The following is an 18,252-nucleotide window of genomic DNA, read 5'->3' on the forward strand; positions in this document are numbered from 1 at the left end:
CTTACCAACTGGTCACATCCAAAGATGGTGCAGTGGTTGGAATACTGGATTCAGAGGCAAGAAGACCTAAATGCAAAGGCTGCCTTGAATGCTTATTAGCTCTGTGACCCTGGGCAGGTTACTTAATCACCATTCTGCCTTCCTTTCAAAGGCAAAATAGGGATAATAGCAATGGTTACATTGTGAGAAAAATATGAGGTATTTGTAAAGCACTTTATGAAGCTTAAAGTATTATATAAATGCTGGTGATGACTACTGTCAACTGAATCCAGTTTTGGCATTGGTATTCTCTGAAGATTTGTGAAAGACTGTGCCAATAACAGCTAGCCTGTCAATCACCCTGCCTATGGATAGCATGTCAGAAGAAATAATAAGAAGAAGAGTGTAGGAGAAGTTCAGAAACACTGTTCTGGGCAAAGGAAACAACAGAGACTTGATTCCTCAGTGTCCTTTGGAGATTGCTGAAATGAAAGATGTGATCAGATCTTCCAGAATCTAATTAACTGGCTCACAAATACACACACCTGTGTTGCCTTTGTTGATTCGAGTAAGCTTTTGCCAAGTAAGCACAGATGCCAGCCTGGAGAGCCTGGGGGCAGTTCTGTACAAGGAAAATGGTGACTACCAGGAACCAAGGCCATTTATTTACCAGCTGGGAACTCATTAACAGTGAGACCTATTATATGTTATATTTTTGAGTTTGGGGCCTTCCAATAGGCTACCACTGAAGAGATTGGTAAGACTGTTTTTATGGAGCACCTTCAAGGGCTGGGTAGGCCAGAAACTGCTGCCATATACTATGGGTACCAAGCTGAATGCTCCCAGCCAGAGTCAGTAGGATTGGCAGATAGCTGTCTTGGCCAACCTCAAGTATTATCAAATCTTTGAAATACTTTCAGTTCATGATAACTCTTTGGATGTGGCCAGCACATAGCAGAGAGCAGAAAAAGCACAGTGAATACAAATATCCCATAACCTAATTCTAAGCACCAGAAACCACAGAGATTACTAGAGGGGATCTGAAGGTGATGGGGCTTGAAGGGAGACTTCTGACAGGAAAGTGCGGCAATCTTGGGATTCCTTCAGAAACATTTGCAGAATTAAACAACATAGCTTTGCACCAATCTTCTATATCCAGGTATAAAACGGATGACAAGTTGCAGGATAGTGATGCCCAAAAGGAAAAGCTATGAAAGCCAGAGAACTAGGCCTAGATGACCTAAGGTCTTCCAGCTATTCTTCTGAAAAGAGCAGAAATGGGAATGTCTCACTGTCACACTGTCATGTCAAACAGTAAGAGATTTCACATGAAGTACACTGAGGCAGTCGGTGCTTTCTAAAGCCCACCAAGTTATGAGTCCTATAGAATGTGAGCTCTTGCGTGCCTTCAGGTTCCTTTGGTTTAATTCATACTGGAATATGAATTCTCTCTGTGACTTACCCAGTATGTAGAATCCATCCAGTGTTTGTTGAAAGATTTCTAGTGAAGGGAAACCTGTTTCTTGCCCACTGTGTGAAGTGGCCACTCAGGGCGCTACTCTCCCTGCTTTACACAGCTCAAGTTGAAATGACTTGTTAGTAATCCTGGAGTTAGGAAGTGTAAGAGTAAGCCCTCTCCAATGCTGGCTTCTCCTGACTCCAAGCCTAGGCTCCTTCCTCTGATGCCCTATTGCCTTTGATGGTGGCTACTAAGTCAAATTAATAGGCCCCAAGTCCTCAGTCTTGACTGTCTAACCCAGTATTTCATGAACATTAACTACTCAATTTGGCAGAACTTTATAACTTATGGGGCACTTTTCTTAAAGCAATTCTGCAAATGCAAAGACTAGCAGAGAACTCTACTGCACTCATCTTGTATTATCTGTGGAAACTGGGTCAGGTTCTGCCAAAGCTAGGATTTGAACCCTAAGCTTGTCTCCTGACACCATATCCTGAACTCCTTGCTGCTTCCCCACTCCTTAGGTGCCATAAACCACAACAGGAATGAGCTGCAAAACACTCAAAGATTCTGAAATTCTAAGCAAAGGGAAGCATGAAAAGCTGAGAAATGCAATTTTCCTAGAAAGTCTAATAATCTGTATATGTTGACCATCAAGAGTAAATGTGGGGGCAGCTAGCTGGCTCAATGGATAGAGAGCCAGGCCTGGAGACATTAAGTCCTGGGTTCAAATCTGTCTGGCCTCAGACACTTCCTAGCTTTGTGACCCTGGACAAGTCACTTAACTCCCATTGCCTAGCCCTTACCACTCTTCTGCCTTGGAACCAATACACAGTATTGATTCTAAGATAGAAAGTAAGGGTTAAAAAATAAAAAAGAGTAAGTACCTTCTCAAACACAACCATAAATAAATAACAGGTAGAAAACTACAAAAGCTAGAACACCAGATGTTACTGGTTAGGAAGCCTCTGGCAAGGAGAAAGGGTGTGGCCAACTTTTTTACCTTTGCCCAAGAAGCAGGTTTCATCTCCATCTCGGAGTTCCAAGGCTTCATAAATGCCAGTAGAAGCTCCACTAGGTACAGAAGCTCGGAAGATACCTGTATGACAAGGAAAAGCACAGAACAGAGGAATGATTAAAGCCTTATGTTTAGCTAGAGCCCCACACAGGTGGTTTTCTCTCCCACTCATAGAGCAAGAGCATAAAGGATGGGGAGTGGACCAGAAGCCATACCCTATAATAAGCAATGGAAATAATTAGAATTCTGGTATAGAGAAGATTTAGGGAAAGGCAGGATTTCAAGGATTTTTTTTTTTGATCTTTGAAAAATTTATTTATTTATTTAAGGATATTTTCCTATGGTTACAAGATTCATGTTCTTTCCCATAGCCTATGTGCAATTCCACTGGGTTTTACATGTATCATAAGATTTCAAGGGTTTGAAGGACTGACACATAGAGGAGGGAATGGAGTGGTTCTTTGGAGTTCTGGAGGGCAGCACAGAGAGCACCAGTGGGCACAAGTTTGAGAGGCAGATTTCATGGATTTAAAGACCTTGAAGGGACCTCAGAGATCCTCTGTTCCAACCAATTTGAACAAGAATTCCTCCTCCAATGTTTTGGTGGCCAAAGTTAAGCTGGCTAAGGTCTGGAATCTGGTCTGGGCAAGAACTGGCTCACGTCCAAGGACAAAGTCAAATAAAATATGTGGTGGTTTAAGGGGAGCTTTGAGGTCTCTCACTTCTGCTTGGCTTTTAGTCTAAGGCTCGACTCTGTCAAAGCCGGTCTAGAAAAAGGATCAAGTGACAATCATCAGGAAGGGCAGCCATGGCTAAAGCTAGAAGAGAAGCAGATCCCAGACACCAATGCAATATTGGTGTTTAGCATCCCCATGAAGCTAATTTTGGAAGAGAGGTGAAGAGGTGGAGCATTGCAGTGCATGTGGATTACTAGAGAAGAAGGATAAACAATAATTAAGGTGAAATATCCAGGAGGGTTCACTGAGTGACTTTTGGGAATGGAGTGGAGAGTATAAAGTGACAAAATGAATATAATGTCTGGCATTCAGCTACTAATGGGAGGACTCAGGACTATCCATGCATATTAATCCTATCTTCTATATGTTTTAACCAGAGCTAGTGGCTTGAATAAAGGACTCAAACAAATTCAGGTTTAAGTTATTTCATTACTTTGGGAATGGTATGGGAAGTTGGGTAACAAAACACTCTATAAATAGTAAGTGGCCAACTAGTCTCTGTTGGAAGCCCTTCTAGCGAGAAATAACACATTATTTGCCAAGGCAGTCCATTCCCATTCCCCATTTGGGAAAGCTCTCATTGGTAGCAAGTTTGTTTGTCCTTACACCAAGCTTAACACTGCCCCTTGTGACTTCGGCTCATTGCTAGTTTTTTTTTTTTAAACCCTTAACTTCTGTGTATTGGTTCATAGATGGAAGAGTGGTAAGGGTGGGCAATGGGGGTCAAGTGACTTGCCCAGGGTCACACAGCTGGGAAGTGGCTGAGGCCGGGTTTGAACCTAGGACCTCCCGTCTCTAGGCCTGACTCTCAATCCACTGAGCTACCCAGCTGCCCCCTGGAGCTAGTTCTAAAGCTCATCGGAGTCAAGCACAACAAAAGTAACTTTCCTTCCTTCCACATGCCAGCATTTCAAATATTTGACTTTGGTACCATGGTCTCCCAAAAGTTTTCTTCCTCTTTGGCTAAACATCCAGAGGTTCCCTCAACTGATATTCTAATTGTGGGTTCTATAGTTTTCTCACTCCCCTGGTAATCCTCTTCTGGATGGGCTCCAATTTTTCTAAATTTTTCTTTTTTTTTAAAAGCCTTTTATCTTCAAATCAAGACTAAGTATCAGTTCTAAGGTAGAAGTGCAGCAAGAGCTAGACAACTGGGGGTTAAGTGACTTGCCCAGGGTCACATGGCTAAGAAGTATCTGAGACTAGATTTGAACCCAGGCCCTTCTGCCAGACCTGCCTCTATCTACTGTGTCATTTAGCTGCCCCTTAACAAGCACTTAATCACCTGCTAATATTACTATCATTACTACTTCTACTTGATAGGTAGTATTTATATAGTGCTTCAAAGTTGGTAGAGGCTTTATAGATGTTGTCATTTGATGCCAAGGACTGCCAAACGCTGAAAATATGCCTCTCAACATAAAATGACAGAGTTTTTTGGATGCCATGCCACATTGCTAATTCACTTAGGCTTGATATAAGAACAAGGTGGGTGCTGCAGGTCAAAGATCACTGGATTTAGAGTTGGAGGACCTGGGTTCAGATCCTGGCTCTGCTCTTTGTTGTCTCTATGACTCCAACTGGGCAAGTCACTAAACTCTGTGGGCTTCTGTTTCTCCCACTGTTAATTGAAGGAATGGGCTGAATGATCTCTATATTAACCCTCAGCTGTAAATCTATGAACTTCCTAGCAATTACAGAATGAGATGATGCAGAATTTTCCAGGGGAGACTGGATGGCAACTGGTTGGGATGATTATAGAAGGGATTCCCATTCTTATTCTTCTTGGGCTGAAAAGTGAACAGACTGATAAAATAGTATCTAAAAAAAGGGATTTGGATTTCTGGATCACAGTTTAAAACATAGAAACGACATGCTCCTAGAAGAGAGTGGAATACACTTAAAGGCTGGTAAAAATATACTTGTGCAGTCTTGTACATCTAATTTAAAAAAGGCTTTAAATTAAAAGGAATAGGGAGGGAGTTAAATTGTTTATAAAAACCCACTATAGGAGATACAATGTAAGAAGAATAGCAACAGACACTTGGAAATCACAAGAGATAAAAATCTTAGAAGGAAGCCATCAGGGGCAGCTAAGTAGCTCTGAGGATAAAGTTAGGCCTGGAGATGAGAGGTCCTGGATTCAAATCCAGCCATAGACACTTTCTAGCTGTGTGACCCTGGGCAAGTTTCTAAACCCCAATTGTCTAGACCAGTGATGGGCAAACTTTTTAAAGAGGGGCCAAGGAAAGGAAATGCTCATTTGTCAGTCTTTTTCTAAGGCAACTCTTTCGAAGTTTCATTGTACTGTATCCTACTCATTGTATTCGTCAGATTAGGAATAATGGCAGGCACCTGGATAGAACATTTCAGGCCCCCCCCACCCCCATTTGGCCCTTGGGCCGTAGTTTGCCCATCAGTGGCCTAGCCCCTTACCACACTCTTCTGCCTTGGAACCAATACTGAATACTGATTCTAAGATGGAAGACAAGGGTTAAAAACAAAACACAACACCATGGCTCCAGTTGTTCATACACAAATATATAAAGTATAGGTCAGTGATGGTGAACTTTTGGGAACCTTTTAGGGACCCTGTGCCCCACCCTTCCAGACTGTGCAGTGCAGGGAGGTGGGAGCTGGGTGGGGGGGGGGCAGAAAGGAGGGAGAAGAACTGTCTTCTTCAGCCAAGGGGACTCTTGCCCCTACCGGGCTGCACTGGGGGCGGGCAGAGTGAGGGAGCTCTGTCCAAGCCTGGCTGGGAAGGTGGGGGAAGCCTCGGCAGTGAGATGGCTCAGAGACCCAGTGCCTCACTCCCTGTGCTGGGTATGCCCACAGAGAGGTCTCTGCACGCTGTCTCTGGCACATGTGCCAGAGGTTCACTATCATAGGTACAGGCCTGAGGGCCAGATCCAGGCTGTAGTTTTCCCATCATGATGGGGAATAGTTTGCCCATCACTGGTATAGGCGGTGAGTTAGGTGAACCACAAACCATGATAAATAGAGGCAAATTTGACTTCATAGGCATTACTGAGCTTTGGTAGGATGAGATCTATGATTTGCACTAGTTCTGAAAGTGGACACCTTATTCAAAAGAAATAACAGGTAAAAAGGAGTGGGGATAGAATAAGTTAAAAGGATGCATGGAGAAATCCAGTAATAAATGGGGAGGGTGGAATCTGGTGGAGATCATTTGGGAGAAGGACTGGAGGCAAAGAGAAACAATAAACATCACAGTATATTTCAGACCATTTTGCCAGAAGGAATACATGAGGAAATTAGGAAATTGATTCTAAACCTAGCATGGAGGGATGATATAGTAAATGGTGGTCCATATTTCTGTTGCATGTTCTCTTTGATCACAGTAGGGCAGCTAATGACTTCTTTAATCACTTTAATGACAATTATCTTCAAAGAGTAGAGGAACCAAGAAAGGAAACTTCTATTTTGGATGTGATTCTCACTAATGAGGAAAAACTGTTTCTTGGAGTAGAAATGATGGGAAACTTGGGAGGAAATGAACATTACATTTTGGGAACATGTGGTAGGGAAAACCTGGACACAAATCTGTCACACTCTCTAGATTTTGTGAGAACAGATTTTGAAGGGCTTGTAGAAAATAGGCATGCTTAAAATCTATAGTGGAAGTCAGTTTAGGTCTGGGAGAAATGGGAAGTTCTGAAGAGATGACATTCTGAAGATACAAAAGGGAAATAATTCCAATGAGGAGGGAAAAGAGTTATTTAAAGGGACAAATGTGAATATACAGGGGGGTAAATCCTTGTTCAAATATGGGTTTGACTAGATGGCTTCTCAGTTCCTTTCCAAATACAGATTCTGCGAGCCGTATATGACCTAAGTTATTGTAAAAAAAAAAAAAAAGAAACCGAATGGGGAACATAACAGCACTATCCCTTCTCAGATTGTTGTGAGGATCCAACAAGATAATATTTGTAAAATGCTGAGCACAGGTACTGGCACACAGAAAGTACTTAATAAATGCAGGTTTCCTTCCTTTCACTCAGGCTTTGCTTGGATACTTCCATGACCATAAACTAACAAAGCAGTGATCTGGCTTTGTGGTTTCTTTCTCTGTTATAGTCACATTTATGATATGTACTCTTGGGAAAAGAGCTTGGGTTTACTCTATAATTGGAAAATTCTAATTAGAGAACAATTTTTTTCTTCTTTGATTTGCACCAAAAAGACTTTGTTAGTGAAGGCAACACCTGGCAATAGCAACTCCCTCTCCAGACAGAGAGCATGGAGACTCCTCCAACTGCCTAGGGACAATGAGAGCCACAGTCACACAGCAATGACCAACATAATTAATAGAATTAAAGGAGGAAGACTTTATAGACATCATTCCTGTATGAGTCTACAAAACATAATCGTTTCAGTCCCCTCTTATTTCTATATCTGGATCTCTCCGTTTACTAAAAAAGAATTCCATCAATTTCTGATGGGCAAGTTTCACATTCTGACCAAAAGCAGAGCCTCACATGATGAAAGGAGTTCCCAACTCCCCCAGAGAAGGGATATAAAGCATGTATGCAAGAAGGATTTACTCTTTGAGAGTACCTCGTTTAGGAAGCTGGTTTAACCTTGAAAGCAATCATATAAAAGAGTGGAAGAATATACACTCTCAATGTCAGTGAAAAGCACAGATTTAAGGACTCTTTTTTGGTAGGCAGGAGGGAAAGGTAGGAAGAAGAAAGGGAGGCTTATAGAATCTCAGAGTTGGAAAGACATTTAGTGCATCCCCACCACCTGATTCATGAATTCCCTCTATATCATCTTTGACAGGCTAACGGGTTTTACTAGTCAAGTTAGAATTCACAGTGGGACAGCTTCAGCTCTCCCCAGGAAGCGGACTACTCGATATCACTAGTATCATTCAGGTTGGAGACTATTTCATTTAATTTTTTATTGTATAAAACAGTCAGTTCATGAAACTGCTATAAACTAAGACACAGGGGACTACAAAAAAGGAAAAATCTCTTCTTCAAATTAATAAAAGGGATATCTTTAAGAATCCCCAACCCCATTGTTTATCAGGAACAACACAAACACCTCCTCTCCTGCTTCATGAAAAGAATGGTAGCAGGCAAATAAGGTTTCCAGAGGAGTTGTTTTGTCTTATCTGTATGTCCTTATCCACTGGTTACAAAGGGATCAGATCTACTCTGAGTCTTCACACTGAACCAAAGGGAATCTTGATTTCTCAAAGGTTACACCAGCTGTTCAAAGTATAATCAAGCTGGGAAGGCTTTGAATCAGGGCCAGAAGCAGATAGACAAGGCACATAGAAGGTGAGAAACTTCTTGCCACAAGGATGGTACTGGGTATAGAATTTTTGGGGGCACAGCAACTCATGAATTATGATTATGATCTGCTTCAGTGAAAGGAGTATTTATGCCAATAAAATCAGATCTAAGAAAATACAGAAGTGAATGTATACTACACATTTGGTCTTGTACTCACCCAGGCTTTTCCTTCTTTCCTGCTTGTCAGATAAAGCACACTCCAGCTGGCATTCTCACAACTTCTGTCCACATCTAGCTACTTTGAATAAAAGGGTTTCTCCACGGTTTCCAGAACACTTGCTTGTTTGATCACTGGGGAACACCAGGTTATCTACCAACCAAGCAAATGAAGGTCCCCATTGGGCAGCAAATAAATGGATTTGCATCCTGGAGACATTTTTGAGGTAGGAGGTCTTGATTTGATCTTTCCTCCTCATCTCCTTGTCCTTGGGAGTCATCCTGTGCCAAATTTAACATACCTGGAAGAGGGCCTGGGGATCAGGAAGGCAAAGGGGGCATGCACCTTTATGAGTGTGGAGATCAACCTCAACTGTGGGGTTTCCACGAGAGTCGAAGATCTCCCTGGCATGGATCTTGAGAATAGACATGGTGAGATTCTGTGAGGAATAAAGATAAGTGTCATCTGCATTTATTCATTTGTCCAACAAATATCTGAGTGTCTACTGTAATTAAGGCATTATGTGAGGCACTGTAGGGGTTACAAATTTATTTAAGATATAGTTCCTATTTACTATAAAGGAGTACAGAGGAAACAAAACACATACACAAGTATCTCTGACATGGGGCTGGCTATGGTGAATCCATGAGTAAGACAAACCAAGGACTATACAGAATACCCACTTAATATCTTCCCCTAGCTGTTTTATCTTCAAAACTCAACTTATTAACTTTTGACTTAAACTCCCTCCCCTCCCCAACTTCTCTACTTTTGTTAAGGGTCAAGAAGTCAGTCAGTCAACTATCAATGTCCACAGGATGCAAAAAAAGGCAAAAGTCAGTCCTGCTCCTCAAAAAGTTCACAATCTAATGGAGGGGGGGGAGACAATATGTAAACAACTATGGTCAAATAAGTTACATACGGGATAAAGAGGAGTTCAGAAGGCTCTACCACAGGTTGGGCACAAATAGTCCATTAGAACATCTGGGATAGAGCTGTCTCTAGAATCGTGCACCTCATGCTTCCTTCTTGCGTCTGAGATTATGCTTTGCTCATGGAGCAGTGTCTTCTTTGATTAAGGCATGCCAGGAAGGGCAGTCTTGTGCCATAATCTTCTATGTTTCACAATCCCTACCAAAGTTCTTCAGAGAGATATTGAGCATATCCTTGGATTGCTTCTTCTGACCTCTGTGTGAGTGCTTGCCTTGTGTAAGTTCTCCATAAAATAGTCTTTTAGATAAATGTACGTTTGGCATGACCAGCTCATCAGAGTTGCACTCTCTGCAGTAGAGATCGAATGCTTGCTTGGTAGTTCAGCTTAAAATTGGACCTCAGTGTATGGTACCTTATCCTGCCAGGTAATCTTCAAAATCTTCCTCAGCCAATTCAAATGGGAACCATTCAATTTCTTGGCATGGTATTAGTATATACTGTGCTGGTATATTAGTATATTGTTTCACAGGCATACAACAATGAGGTTAACACAACAGCTCTGTAGACTTTCAATTTGGTAGGCAGCCTAAAACTTCTTTCTCACATTTTTCTTTGGGAGCTTCCCATATGCTGAGCTAGTTCCGGCAATGTGTTCATCAACCTCATCATCTATGTAGATGTCTCTGGAAAGTTACTGCCAAGATAAGAGAGCTTATCTCTAGCATTCCAAATTTCTCCATTTACTGTAACCAATGGTTCCATTTATGGATGATACAGTGTTAGCTGGTAGAGAATCTCTGTTTTCTTGGTGTTGATTGTCAGGCCAAAATTAGCACAAGCAGCAGAGATCAATCTGCTTCATCTCGGCATCGGAGGTGAATTGAGTACTTAATGATGTGTGTCAAAAGTCTTGAGCCAACTCTCCCACCATTTTGGCTTTGCAGTCTTTTCAAGTTAGTTTATCATTAGTGCAGTAAGTTGACCATGATGCCATTTTCATCCTCGTTGAAGTGTTTGACAACATCTCAGAAAACAGACTGATAAAAAGAATGGGAGCAAGCCCACAGCCCTACATCACTGCAGTAATGGCTGGGAAAATGTGAGAGCATTGTCCATCTAGAACTCATGCAAGTATGCCATTGTGAAACTGGTTTACAATCCTGATGAACTTCCTGGCAAATCAAACTTTGTCATGAACTTCCGCAAGCCCTCACCACTAACAGTATCAGAGACCTCGGTCAGATGCATGAATGTGGTGTACAGACCTCTGTTCTGTTCTTGGCATATCACCTGGGGTGTCAGGCAGTAAACACCATGCCGACTATTCCGACACCCTTTTTGAAGCCACACAGGCTCTCAAGTATAGATGACCATCTTCCAGGTGAAGAATATGCTAATTAAGGAGGACTCTGGCAAAAATCTTGCTAACAGTGAAAGAGAGAGAGATCCTTTTGTGATTGTTACAGGATAGCCTGTTTCCTTTTCCTTTCTAGAGATGGATAATAGAGGCAAATTTGATTTCCTGAGGAATAATCTCTTCTTGCTATACAAACCAGAAGATTTTAATCAGCATCTGTATAAGCAGTGGATCCCCTGCCTTATAGATCTCTGCTGGGAGGGAATTAGTGCCAGGAGCTTTTCCACACACAGGAGCCTAATGATATTCAAATCCTCTTCTTCATTTGGAAGTTCAGTTAGAGAGGGATTGACTATCAATGTCCTCAGGATGCAAGGTGTATGGTCATTGGCTTCAGTTTGGCTGATGACAGTTTGTTGAGAATGTCATGGAAGCCCATCTCTCCAGGGTCATGTCCTTATCACCAGCCAGCGTAGCTCTATCATCACTGAGTATCTGAGATGCACCAGAGGTCTCTGGCCCATAAATAGGAGCATTATGGAAGCACTTCAGATTGTTGCTACTGGTGTAAAATGGAGTCTCATCTGCCTTCTTACTGAGCTAAGAATCCTATATCTCTTTAAGATTCACTTGCACTTTTTTTTTAATCTTATTTTTAAAACCCTGACCTTCCATCTTGGAGTCAATACTGTTATGATTAAAAATGATGAGGGCCGAGATCAAAAGGAAGAATAGTATTTTAATAAAAGCCATGCTGATAGAGATAAACTGACCACGCACCTGTAAGAAACCTATTCCAACCTCACCATCAGCCATTTACCTTTCATCTCTCCACGCGCTCAGGTAGCTCAAGAGGAAGTTCCAAGTCACTTCCCCCTAGTTTAAAACAGTCCCTCACCTTCAATACATAATCCAAAACAGGAAACCCATTGGGGATCACGGGAAATGTAGTTCCAAGTATCCCAAGTGATTTTAAATGACACAATACTGTGTATTGGCTCCAAGGCAGAAGAGTAGTAAGAGTAGGCAATGGGGGTCAAGTGACTTGCCCAGGGTCACACAGCTGGGAAGTGTCTGAGGCCAGATTTGAACCTAGGACCTCCCATCTCTAGGCCTGGCTCTCAATCCACTGAACTTTCCAGCTGCCCCCCTTGGACTTTATTTTTGATAGAGTTAAACATGCCTTCTTAGAGATGGCCAAATTGTCCTATTAGCAAACCTTGTGGAGTTTTCATTTTTCATTTAACAGCTGCTGAACTTCTCCATCCTTTTCATCAAATCAATCCTGATGTTTGTGAGTATTCTGGACCAATACATCAAATCTTTGGAAGTGGCTCACTCCTTTTTCTGTGCCACTGCTGCCAACTGTATTTTGGTCTAGCTTTTCCTCCAAGTCAGCAACAAACTGTTCACACATAGAGAAGTACTCTAAATTGTTGACCTTAAATCTTCTGAAAAGGGCTCAGTAAGCCCTTTCACCAGAGGTGCTAGTCCTCTCTGAACATCCCATATATTCCACTTGTAGAAGACACAGCAAGGCTGGTGTCATTGGATTGTAGGATATATGGGAAGAAGTGATGTAAGTTGTAAGAAGAATGGAAAGGTAGATAGCGGCCAAGCAGGGAGTACCCCATTCTTCAGTCACCCAGGATCAAAACCTTGGAGTAATCTTCAACTTCTCCCTTCAACCTATCTAATACATCTCTTCCAACACAGCCAATCATTTATTAAGCCTGGTCAGTTTCTCCTACTCAACATCATCTTCTCTTTACCTCTCCATCACTCTAGTCCAGGCCCTCATCAGTTCTTGCCTATAAGTTTCTGTAATTTTACTGTTTCACAATTGATCTCTTTGCACCTAGTTTTTCCTACCTCCAAGCTACACAGCTGTCAAATTGAAAACCCTAAAGTACAAGTCTGTCCAGGTCACCCTTCTGCTCAGTTGATGCCAGTCACTCCCTAATACCTCTGGGATTAAATACCAACTCTTCTCTTTGGTGCTGAAAGCCTCTCACAAACAGGCTCCAACCTACTGAGTCAGCCTCATTATGCATTCCTCCCCTTCACTCTATGATCCTGTCAGACTAGTGTAGGTGTTTCTCATTCAAAATAGTCTATACCCCGTTTCTGCTTTTGAGCAGGTCACTCTGGCAAGCCTAGAACAAATGAACATTTACTAAGCAGTCTGTGGTAGGCTAAGTTGTGCTAAGTACTGGGTATGTTAGCAGAAGCAAGAAAGACAGTCCCCGAGTTCAAGAAGCTTCTATTGAAATAAGCCAGAATGATGGCTGGGAAGAAATGCAGTGGTCAAGGAAGTCGCAGAGACTAGTGAACATAGGGCATTTGATTGAGATACTCTTGCAAGGAATGGTAGTGTTGATATGATTACAGTGATACCTCAGTTTTTGTGACCATGTTGCTAATTTTTCAAAAACCAAGGGCAACCCAGGGGTTCTCCTGCTCAGAGTGGCATTGTTTCTCCTTGTGTGAGCATCGCCCCATGTGTCAAGCCAAATAATACCATTGTTTTTGTGCTTTTTTTTGATTGTGAGCTTTAAATCTACAATTACATATAAGTGATCACTGCATATACAGTATTCAGTTTAATGTGTTTATTTTGCATTTTTCAGTTTCAAAATGTATATAATGCATGTAAGATAAAAACACATGTGCTCAAATCTCATTGTCCCTATTATGTGTTTCCCTTGCTAATAAGCTAACCCTTTTCCTTTTAGCCCCATCCTGGGACCAAAGAAAGTTTCCAGATAGTGCCTTGATACCTAAAGTCCTTATGGAGGGGGATTCCCCTTCCAAACGATAACCTCTCTCTCCCCTTCTCACCATCTTCCATATGGCAAGAAGACTCTCCATGAAGGTAAATGCTATGTTAAATGTTCCATTTATTCTTTACATTAGTCTTTTATATTCATTTCTTATTGTTTTTAGTATTAAACACTATATTTATTCTCTATAAAATTTGTTTTTGGGATGTATTTTGGAGTGTTTAGAACGAATTAATTGGATTTACATTGATTCATATGGAAATAATTGCCTATTTTCATTGGTTTTGGATTTCTCTGATTGTTTTCCAATGAATTATCAATGAAAACCGAGGTATCACTGTAATTTCTTAAATTTGGAAAGAAGAGAAAGAAATATGTAAGGGGCTATGTGTTGTGGACATGGTGGCCCAGGAGAGATAAAGTGAATTGTCCAATAATTGATGGTTGGAATCCTATCCATGAGACTTTGAGGTCGGGATGAAGGTGGAGGCTGGAGAATAGGTACCATGGCCAAGAAGCAGCATTCCTTCCTCATCTTTACTTCTTAAAATCTGTAGTTTTCTTCAAAGCTCAACTCAAATGCCACCTTCCATATGAGGCCTTAACTGATCCCCCCAACTATCTTTTGTTTATTTTATATTAATTCACATACATGTTGTTCCTCCAATAAAATGTAAGTTCCTTAAGAGCAAGGACTGTTTCACTTTTTTTTTTGAACTTTTAGAAGGTATTTAACAAATACACAGTTGATCGAAGACTTCTTTTCTGATTTCCTCAGTTGTTTATACCTTTTACATCCATCCCTGAGCTTTTTTAAACCCTTTTCTTCCATCTTAGAATCAATACTATCTATTGGTTCCAAGGCAAATGGGCTAGGCAATGGAGGTTAAGTGACTTGCCCAGGGTCACACAGCTAGGAAGTGTCTGAGGCTAGATCTGAACCTCTCTAGGCCTGGCTCTCAATCCATTGAGCTACCCAGCTACACCTCCTTCCCTCCACACAGCTTTTTAAGAAATATATATATATCCTATTTTACTGAGAATATCAAGTGCTAAAATATTGTAAAATTCCACAAAAGGTACCTATAACCACTTTAAAGAGTTGGGTATACCCAAACACACTTGGAGATCAAATAGATGAAGGATATCTTGATCAGATGATGCCATGCAGTTGGTTTAACAACCTACAAAGCTTGATTAACATTTAACAGTACAAATAGATGTCAGGTCCAAAATTGTAAAGGAAGAGTGGGTTGGATTGTCCACAGGAAATTAAATTGGAAAGCTTTTTTAAAGGCCTCAATATTTTATATTTTTCAGGAAACAAAGGTCTATCTTTTCAATACCAAAATTCTACCAGTTATATCAAGCCCTACAACAAATACAGGGAGGAGGAGAAATTGAACTAGCCAGCTTCAGAGTAAGGAAGACCCAGGTTCAAGAATGCCTGAGAAATACTGAGTGACTCTGGCAAATCATGGAACTTCTTGGTGCCTCAAGATGTCAATTTGCATTGGTAGAAGTTTTCTTCCCAGCAATTCTTTATACTAATAAAATTAAAGGTCCAGTCCAAGAGCAAATTCTATCAAAATTTGGTCCATGCCTTTCAGAATCTTTCCCATAGGTGGGTTTGAGTAGCTGCAATAACCAATGAGGATCTTTGATGAACAGGGATAAAAGATGTCATCACAGTCTACAGGTGAAGTCGAGATATTACAGGTGACTAGTTCACTTATATCCTCTCAATATCAGACTAAGGTCTCCAAAAAGTTGAGTTGACCGTATGGCAAAATGACAAGAGGACTTGGACAAATATTGCCCAGAGAAATAATGATAGGTTTGAGATCTACATTATTTCAAAAACATCTTACTTAATGAGGTTACAGATCCATTTGGATATCAGAGTATTTTCAGCACCTAGCACAGTGGCTTGTACATAGTAGGAATTTAATAGATGCTTGTTCATTAGATGATCCTGTATTTATTTAAAATTATACATGTTATCTCTCCTAACCCCAGTAGAATATAAATTCCTTGAGGACAAAGAATGTTTCATTTTTATTTGTCTTTTGTACCTAGAACAGTGATGGGCAACCTTTTGAGCTTGGTGTGTCAAAATTTGCCAAAAAACGGAGTATAACTCAGGTGGTGTGTCATTTGGAGAAAAAATCCATAATTTCATGTTATTTATAGTTTAAATAACAAAAATGTATAATTGTAATATATAACTATTTAATAAACCAAAACAAGAAATTAATATAGGTAGAATCGTCATCTATAGTGCACAGAGTGTCTATACTACATTTCAGCAAATGTTTCATCTCGGCATGCATCCCCATACTTCTCTGTATGCAGCTGCATGCAGCCGTGTGTCATTGAAAATGGCTACGTGTGTCAGTGCTGACACGTGTGTCATAGGTTTGCCATCACCAACCTAGGACATAAGTTCTTAACAAATGATTGTTGATTAACTGAGAACAGAGAGGGGCAGATAAGTGGTTCAGTGGATAGAGAGCCAGAGAAGGTACTGGGTTCAAATCTGACCTCGGATACTTTCTAGCTATGTGATCTTGGGCAAGTCACTTAACTCCAACTGCCTAGACCTTATTGCTCTTTGGCATTGGGGGAAAAAATCAAGTATCAATTCTAAGACAGAAGGTAAAGATAAAAAAAAAATAGAGAGAAGGATAATTTCCTGTGAAGGTGATTAGGGAAGACACAAAGGTATAGGTAGCATTTGGGTAACTTGAAGGATCTAGGATTTCAATAGGTAAAGATGAGAGAAGGTGGCATTCCAAATACAAAAGGAGGAAACTATAATGTATTTGTGAATGGACAAATAGATCATCTTGTTTGTAATATCCTGTTCTTTGAAGGAAAAAGTGGGAAATCAGGCCATCCCTTTGGGGTAAAAACATTCTACTTAAAATGAAATCCTTAAAGCAATGACAATAGTAGAAATAAAGCTAACTTTAGAATTAGAGTAATGTGTTGAATCCTAGCTCTCCCATTTCTAACTTATATGATGTGAGTAAATCACTTTACTGGATCTCAATAGTCTCATCTATATTATAAAATGAGGTGTTTGTAGTAAATCTTGCTCTTTGAGCTCTAAATCTACAAACATATGATTTCTTAAGCTTTCTGGTTTCAGTTTCATTGGGTAAGAATGATGGGCTTAGACTCAGTGATCCCTAACCTCCTTTCCAATTTCAAATCAAATGAAATAAATATATAAAGTGCTTTGCAAATTGTGAAAGGGAATTTAAAACTCTATTTGTTTAATTTAACTTAATCAATCAAGAACTAGAAGTGCCCCTCCTTTCACACTTAGTCAGACACTTGAAGATCTTTTTACAAGAAAGTTCTCACCTTCAAGAAACAGGAAGTGGATCCCACAGGTTTCCCTGTCCTGGAAGAAACTACAAAGCTCAACTTCTACTGGATCATAGAAATGGGAGGATGTTGAAAGCCAACAGAATCATGTGGAAAGGATGCTTGGTCTGGAATTGGAACACTAGTGTCTGAATCCTGGCTCTGCTCTTTGCAAGTTGTTCCCTACTCTCTGAGCTTCAGATCCCTCATCTGTAAAATGAGGAGGTTGGATAGATGAATGCCAAGATTGGAATGTGACTCGGACAATTCCCTTCTCTTTTCTGCCTTCTCTGTAATATATGAATATATGTAATATATGAAGGTTGGACCAGATCAACTCTGAGGTTGCTGGGTAACTTTGGGCAATTCACATCCTTCTCTGTAAAATGTGGAGGTTGAACCCGATGAAATTTTTGAGATTGCTAGGAAACCATGGATACATCATACGGGGCTAGAAGGCCCTGGTTACCCTTGTCTGTAAGAGGAGAAGGTTGGACTCTATGCTCTCTTTGGCCCCTTTCGGCCCTAATATTCGTTATTGGTCTACACCAGCTCTAAGGTCCCTTGAAGCTTTGTAGCTCCCACATCTTCTACTCTGTGCACACTGTGTATGGACCTGGGTACGTGGAGGCGGGCTTCCCTGTTTGACTGGAAGCTCTCTGAGGACAGGTGGTTTTGTTTTTTGTTTTGCTTTGCACGCCCAGCGCCTGGCACACAGTTGATGCTTAATAAAGGCTTGTCTCTGGCTGGAGCCGCCTTCCTTACCTGGTCTTGAGGTTTCTTCGGCTTCACGCAGAGGAAAGAGGCTGTGAATAGGGTTGACAGCAACCGGAAGCGTTAACTACTGAGTCATTCTCCCAAAACTTTCTCTCTCTCCCAAAAATCAGACCCAGCCAGCCCCTTTCTCTCGCCATCATTCCTGAATAATGCCTCCTGCCCGCATGCTCCTCCCTCTCCTTTCTCCCTCCCACAGCCCTTCTCGTCCTCTTCACTTCCGGGCCTAGGATTTGGGGGAGGTGCGGCGCCTTTTAAAACACCGCCCCCAACGCCTATTTGTCAATCCTACGGCACCACCCTCTGCGTCCTCCCTCCCCATTGGTGGAACAGGCAGCTCCTCTAGCCCCGCCTCC

At 41.2% G+C, this 18,252-nt stretch overlaps 1 protein-coding gene across 1 annotated transcript in view; it reads right to left on the reverse strand.

The window, feature by feature from the left end:
* Positions 1–17,955, reverse strand: part of LOC123243082 (alpha-enolase-like) — a 36,926-nt gene extending 18,971 nt beyond the window's left edge. The window contains exons 1-3 of the mRNA XM_044671259.1: positions 17,888–17,955; positions 9,020–9,113; positions 2,442–2,537 (exon numbers count right to left, since the gene is read on the reverse strand). Coding sequence (XP_044527194.1) covers positions 2,442–2,537; positions 9,020–9,104 — 181 coding nt within the window. The 5' untranslated portion in view covers positions 9,105–9,113; positions 17,888–17,955. The remainder of the gene's footprint in view (positions 1–2,441; positions 2,538–9,019; positions 9,114–17,887) is intronic.
* Between the last annotated feature and the right edge of the window lie 297 nt (positions 17,956–18,252).

Source organism: Gracilinanus agilis, chromosome 3, assembly GCF_016433145.1.
Source record: "Gracilinanus agilis isolate LMUSP501 chromosome 3, AgileGrace, whole genome shotgun sequence".
Lineage (NCBI taxonomy): Eukaryota > Metazoa > Chordata > Mammalia > Didelphimorphia > Didelphidae > Gracilinanus > Gracilinanus agilis.